Here is a 7,441-nt window from a genome sequence, read left to right as displayed (position 1 = left end):
CTATAGTATGTTATCCCATCTTGTGCTTTCCAGTGCCTTGCCATTGATATGACCTACATCTGAAGGAAAGAACAAAAGAGGAATCTAAATTAGAAATGAATTTGGGTTCCAACTTTCCTAATTAATTAGTTTAGTCTAGTGTCTAGACCATTCCGATTACCTAGAATTTTTCTCGGAATATTTAAAGATTGGGAAATTAATTTGGGGGTGCTACTATCATGGAGAAAACCTTTGTATGGAAATATTAGTTAATACATATAATTATAGCTAGGCAGATAGGTATATGGAATATTGTAAGCTTGGTCATGAAAGATTATGAAAGTAATTGTGTTTCTAATACAGCTATAAAATGGAGAGAACACAACTAAAATCCTAGAAATTAAACGACAGGATGAAGTGGGGTACTCGTAGTTTTCCTCTGGAAATGAGATGTTGGCAAATTTAAGTTACCTGAAGCGTAGTATTGCAGTGGAACAAGGGTAGTAGCATTGTGGATGCCTTTTTCTTGCACTGCAGGTTTGTCTGACTGTGAAGGGTAGCCGTATGTGGTGAAATGAACAAGAGAATCTCCATGATCGTAGCGCAATGCAGCATTGTTAAAAGCTCCTTTAACATCAATTCTCTTATTACTATTGTTATTCCATTCTGCAACAGCAGGAGGCATTTTGAACGCAGCAGCAGCAGCAGCGGCCTCATCACCTCGCCCTTGCACTTGCAGGAGCATCATCTGGTTTTGGCTTTTATACAACGTGAGCTCTTCATAAATTTTCCTATACTCTCCGTAAGGCCCTAACACCGGATCCTTTTGCCTACAAAATGCCTCCCAAATCAATGAATCAGCAACCCTTTTTCGATCTTCTTCAGTATTGGCATTGCGCACTATTTTTGTTGCATTGCTAACACCGAAAACTTTGTGCACCGCCTGAAATTCTCGACTCCTATCCGCTGGAAAATAAGGTGCCAGAATGCAATTTTCATCGCATTTCTTCCTTTGATGCTTGCATGCAGCGCATGCTGGATGTACTGCTGCTGCTGCCACACCGTTATTATTATTCCTTTGCATCCTAATTGTTTAAGATGATCGATTAATACGAAAGTAAACTATTAACAAACACTACTAGCTAGTCAAACTTTTACATATGTTATCATCATCAACCTCACAATAAACTAACTTCAATACGTGTGTATATAGATATATAACATTCAGGAGGAAATTAAATCAAGAAAAAATTATCTAAAGACTTGTGAACATTAAATTAATTAAGGAGAATGAGGAAGACGTCCAGGTAATGTACAAACCTTGTATAAAGTTGTTTTGGAAGGGAATGAAAAGTGAATGTGTGCATAAATAATATGGAGGGGAAGAGGATGGGGCAACAACCCAAGTGTTTGTCTAAGGTGCACGTAAAGATTGTCTAATTGAAAAACAATTGAGTTCTGGGGAAGAGTTTATTAGAGTTTAGGTGACTCATATGAAGAATAGGAGTTAATTTAATTAAGAAGCTGGATATAACTATATAAACAATACAAGTTGTTTTAAAAGGAAAGAATAATTCTAGACTTTTTTTTCATTTTTTTATAGGAAAAACAAATCTAAAATACTTTTCGATTACGTTTTATTTGATTGATATTCTTATATTTTCCTTAATCTTTTTTTTTTAAATTAATTGAAAACAAAATGTAAAAAATTAGTACGTGAGGGATATATATAGTATCGGACTTGAATATTAATTAGTAGGCGGTACACAAGGGATGAGGGGAAACATACAAATCATACGATTATAGTGAGCGGCAAAACTTTGTTATAGAAACCTCTCTTTTTCACCCTTCAAAGGGTAATGTTTTGCCTATTCTTAAACCTCATTAGCAAGGCTTTGAATCACATAGTCAATTATGAGAACGATACTCACAGATCTTATAATGACCACAATAGGTTACATTTCAACATCATAAATCATATTTATATATAAATCACTTCTATTGATGCCTTGATCAATTGTGATGGGACTCCATCCCTTAAATGAAAGTAAGCACATCATAAAACATGTTAAGTCAATATAGTGGAGAGAGAGAGAGAGAAAGAGAGAATTTTATATAAGAGGGTATATGGTGATGCCCATATTTAAAGGAGTGAGAGATTCTCTTAAATGAAATGTGCTGGCAAGTTTTAGCTGGCCTTGTATTAGAGATGCAAGTTAGGGAGATAGTTATTGATTTTTCTTGAAGATAATTATTAAGCATTGGCCTAGCTTAGACTTTGAGCTTTGATCACCTAATACTTCACAACTGCAAGGTTCAAACAAAACCATGCATTGAAACCAAATTCACACTATCACTACTACTTCAACACCATGTTTGGTTTACTTTAGTGCTTATTTCATTTCCGGATTATTTCTGGTGAACAAATACATTATGGTTCAACTTTAGGTCAAAGAATGATCATTCTCAAGAATAGGCATTTCTTTTACGTGAAAATTTTTTTCACCTTAAAATATAAGGTGTTTTTGAAAATAGCCTTTTAGATAATTTTAACTGTTTTTAGCTAAGAGATGAGATTTTGGGAGAAAAATGCCCTTAATGAGACCTCTTCATTGACGCACACTCTCGTTCACCCGCATATTGGGGAAAACAAATCTGCACAAAATTTGTTCCCTTTAATTTTGTATAAAACATCCCTTTTTTTTTTTGAGAAGCTTGCGCAAAACAAAATCATGTTGCAGGAGATGGTTTTTCTGATATTCCGGACATCTCTGTAAACAAAAATGTCATGCATATTACACGACAGGTTTATTGAACAATCTTTTGATTGAAGGTTAAGGATAGGAAAGGGTTTGAACCAGTTTACAATTATTACACGGTAAGTCAGTGAGTGAATGTTGATTTTTTTTGTGGGTTTAGTGATTTGAATGCCATATTGATGGAGAATGTGGTTTAGTGTTTTGTTGTTAAATGTGCATTACTGTATTCCTTTAAAAAGGTGTTTCAGATAGTACGAAAAGTTTTATATTAAACAAAACGAGGAACCGGTTGTGATGAATCCAAATCTTTGAGAATGATGTGAAACAAAAAATCCTGGATACGATGGTGAATCGAAAGGAGAAAAATGTGAATCCAAAGCACGAACTGGTCGTGCTACAATAGACCATATGTGACACGGCTATGACACGGTAGGGTTTAGAGTTTGTGAAATGCCATGGTGGGAATGTGTGACATGACATGGTGAGAATATGTGACACAATTGAGACACGACAAGGTTTAAAGTTTGTGACATGCCATGGAAGGAATATGTAACATAGCAGGGTGAGAATATGTGACACGATATAGAGGGAATATGTGAGAGTACATGGTGAGAATGTGTGACACGCTAGTGTGAGAATGTGACATGCCATGGTGAGAATGTGTGACACAACATGGTGAGCACATGTGACACGGTTGTGACACTACAGGGTTTAGAGTTTGTGACATGCCATGATGGGATTGTGTAACATGGCATGGTGAGAATTTGTGACACAACATGGTGAGAATTTGTGACACGACATGTTGAAATCGTGTGAGATGACATGGTGAGAATTTGTGACACAATAGGGTTTAGAGTTTATGACACGCCATGGTGGGAATGTGTGACACAGCATCGTGAGACTTTGTGACACGACATGTTGAAATCGTGTGAGACAGCATGGTGAGAATCTGTGACACGGCATGGTGAGAATTTATGACATGCCATGACTCGAAATAGAAAAAAAAAATGCTGACAAATAAGAAGGAAACCATTTGAAATTCCACGACTTGCATATTAGCGGTTGAGGTGTTTAAAAGACCTTCGCATTTTGTTATTATATTTGCAACATTCACAAATGTCTGTGTTTAAGGAAGTAAGAGAGTTTGATCCATTCGTCATTCGCAAATGGACTAGAGTGTTCAACTTCATTCTATGCAAACTTAACAACATCACGCAACAATGTCAGTTCTTAGTGAAGAGGTCAGCCAGTCACCAATTAAAACTTACTTCTATTTGGTAATTTTTTCCTGGGTTGCTGTGATATGTTTGTGTTTTTGCATTTGTTTTAATTGTTTATCCTTGGTTTTATGGTTCTGGGTAAATTGTGGAGAGAACTATAACATTTTTGCTGTCATGGTTTATGGTCGTGTAGTGGCTTAATCGATTTAGGGTTTTTAGCTTTTGTATGGGGTTTAAAGGGTAAACCGCATAATCCTTAGCATGTCACCACATTGGGTATTTTAAGGTAGTTAATGTAATGAATTGGTAATTATAGTTGGCGTGTCACTACATGGCAGGGTTGGCGTGTCACAACACGATATGATTAGCGTGTCATGACATGGCTCAACGTTGGCGTTATTGGTCCCTATAATATGTGCTAGAGAGGTGGTGAATAGCACAATTTGGCTCTTGACAAGATTGAAAACTAATTTCAGAACTTAAGAAAACAAAAACAGTGTATAAAATGCACAACAATTTAGAGTGGTTCGGTTCAAGACCTACATCCATTATCTTGATTATCCAACCAAGGATTTTCTCACAAACGCACTAACAACCGGTGAAATTCACAAGCTTTCACCAAGCTTTTACAATGGCTTTTACCAGGCTCAGCCACAACCTTTTACATTAGTTTTTCATGGGCTCAACTAAAACCCAAAGTGGTTTTCAAAGGCTCAACCACAACCTTTAACAATCAAGCTATCCCAAGCTTGAACAACCCCTTAGAGTGACTCCCTCACTCTAAGAATACAAGAGAAGTAGTAAAAAAAGTACCTATGATTACTGGATGATCTAATTGGTACAAGATTGAGTGCTAAATACAAATACAAAGAGTAGGCGTTTAAGTGCAGACAAGTGCAGTGAAGCTTTTCTGGTTTTTCTACTTTCTATAGCTCAAATCTCATTCAAGGCTTCTCAAAAACTTATTTCTAATTGTTGGAAGACCCTTTTATACTTGGAGATTCAACTTTGATGGCAGTTTGGAAGTTTATATCCGTTGAAAACAGTTGAGAATGAGTTCTAGCCGTTAATCTGTCTTGTACTGCTTTAGTTCAAATTGCAGACAGAGAGCTCTTAGTCAACTAACTTGGTTGACTAAGTTGGTTCTATTTCTAGTTTGCAGATTCTAGTAGAGAGCACTTAGTCGACTGACTTGATTGACTAAATTGATTTTGTTTCTCAAACTCTTCAGCCCATCATTTCTCCAATTTGAAATTTGGTCAACCAATGTTCTTCCTTATTTCACCAATAAGCTTCCTCCTTGTTATTCAGTTGCATCTTGTTAATTTTATCCCTCTTTTTCTATAAAAAATACTCTTTGAAGAGTTAATAAATTAATTTAATATATTAATTTCCTGCACACTCAAGTAAACGTATTAGACACAAATAAATGGGAATGTTTTATTATCATAAAAAACTAATGGACCCAACAATCTCCCCCTTTTTGATGATGACAAAACACTCTTTGATTAACAACATAGTGTCATTTTAATTCTTTTCAGTTTTCTGCACAAATTGAGGATTGCTCCCCCTAAGTATAAGCTCCCCCTTAGTATGTGCATATTTTGCTTATTTTATTTTATCCAATTTTATTCTCATCATATACAAAATGATATTGTACATTTAGAGTATACATATGTTCAGAAACATAGAGTAATTTGCAGCAAGTAAGTATTAGCAAATCATCATTAAGCTTTCAGTTTTAAGTATTGACAGATTTTCATCACTGTTCCAACAGCTATCAACAGTTTATTGATTTCATATTTTGTTCACATCATTAATGTTTCAATTTATATACTATTCATACCATCCATATCTATTTTCAAACAGAAATTATCCACAATGCCATAACAAAAATCATTTATCAGCATGTAAATCAATATCAACATAGCACCAGCAGATTTTATTCATGACATTAAAATACCAAAATAGTAAAATATCAGTAGACTTCAATTTTTAGCAATTAAGCAACATAGTCATATCAACATTCATTTTTCACATACAACAACATAAATAACAGAATTAAAACTGAGTGTTTAGGTGCCACCATGGCACAAATAATAATTAATCAACAAGTATTTCGAAACTACCCTTGGACTATTTTTGCTTCCTATCTCTTATTTTTCTAAGTTCATTCACCTTTGATTCTGTCTTCTTTCCTTTCCTAGGTTCCTTCCTGGTTCCTCTACCCTAACATTTTTTTTAAATTTATTCTTTTGGTTCCTAATTCTTGCACCCATTCTATTCTACTCCCTATTTTTGTCAGCATCAAAGGGAAGGGCTTCTATTCATTTGATGTGTCAAAGGGTGAGGATTTAATGTTGTAGAAAGGGTTAAGAGGAAAAAGAGAGGGCTCCTGAAGAGGTGATGACTGTCTTGGGGAAAGTTCTGGGGAGGACTTGTTTGAGACAGGGATTGGAGAGGAGGCTGAAACTGGTTTGGATTTCTCTGCCAACCTGGAAGACTTTCTTCTCTTGAGAAAAGCTGTCTTGGTTGCCATTGTCTTCCTGCCTTTGATTGGTAGTTTTGCCTCAATTGGTGGAGCTGCAGTGGCTTTGGTTTGGCTTTCCCTCTTTTTGTCTTTACTTTGGTAGTTGATGTAGATTTCTTTCCTTTTCCTACACCTTCACCATCATTTTGAGTTTCTGTCTTGGCAGTTTCTTTTTCAACTTGTCCCTCTTTAACCATTTGATGGAAGATATCCATGATGGAAACTTCCTCTGAATATGGAGGAAAGGCTTAATGTTTCTCTGTCTCTGAATCATTTTTGCTTTGAGGTTTAGAGGAGGTTGTCTTGGTTGGTTGATCAACCTATTTGGGAGAGTCTTTAGTCTGTAGAGTAGGACTGGAAGATTTGTAGGTAGAACCTTCAGCCTGAATGCCAGAACTTCCAACATGAAGAGTTGATTTTTCTACGGACTTAGCTAAACTTTCAGCACCTTGTTGTGCAGGTGTAATGCTGGATGTGGCAGAACTATCTGCGACCACAGGTTCAGATGGCATGTTTTCCTTCTCCTTCAGTTTGTTTTCCAGCTCAGTGATTTTATCTTCCATTTTCTATAGCTCCACTCATTGGTCAGTCAGCTTACCATCAATCCTCATGAGTAGATTAAAAATCACTTCATTTGAAAATCTGGAGGGAGCTTCTTCAGGTTGAGCAGGTAGATTGTGTTCTTTTCTTGGGCCAATTTTAGAGGTTTTAATGAACTTTTCTCCATCGAGCACATACCCCATTTTAACCAATCTACCATATTGAATAGCTCGATCTCTGGTTTTTACTAGGTCCATATCATACCTCTTTGCCTATATTCCTTTCTTTTGCACAAGGGATGTAATCACATTCCCATACGGTAGATTTACCTTATCAAGTCTGCAGGCACTTCTCATTTTCTCAATCATAAATCTTCCCAAATTCAGAGACACACCATTGAAAGCATGCTCCAT

The 7,441-nt window shown here is 36.0% G+C and overlaps 1 protein-coding gene across 1 annotated transcript; it reads right to left on the bottom strand.

The window, feature by feature from the left end:
* Nucleotides 1–1,063, bottom strand: LOC18612955 (LOB domain-containing protein 22). Its single transcript, XM_007049952.2, has 2 exons — nucleotides 451–1,063; nucleotides 1–59 (listed from the first exon to the last, which is right to left on the bottom strand). The coding sequence occupies exons 1-2, from the start codon at nucleotides 1,061–1,063 to the stop codon at nucleotides 1–3; spliced, it is 672 nt and encodes a 223-aa protein (XP_007050014.2).

This window comes from Theobroma cacao, chromosome 1 (assembly GCF_000208745.1).
Source record: "Theobroma cacao cultivar B97-61/B2 chromosome 1, Criollo_cocoa_genome_V2, whole genome shotgun sequence".
Lineage (NCBI taxonomy): Eukaryota > Viridiplantae > Streptophyta > Magnoliopsida > Malvales > Malvaceae > Theobroma > Theobroma cacao.
The sequence above is the reverse complement of the archived record's forward strand: the minus strand, read 5'-3'. Positions and strand labels throughout refer to the sequence as shown.

Excerpts from the sequence above, each read along its gene's own strand:
- LOC18612955 (XM_007049952.2), bottom strand. The coding sequence starts at position 1,063 with ATGCAAAGGAATAATAATAACGGTGTGGCAGCAGCAGCAGTACATCCA. Across the intron at positions 60-450 it reads ACTGCAATACTACGCTTCAG|ATGTAGGTCATATCAATGGC; the intron begins GTAACTTAAATT and ends TCTTTCCTTCAG.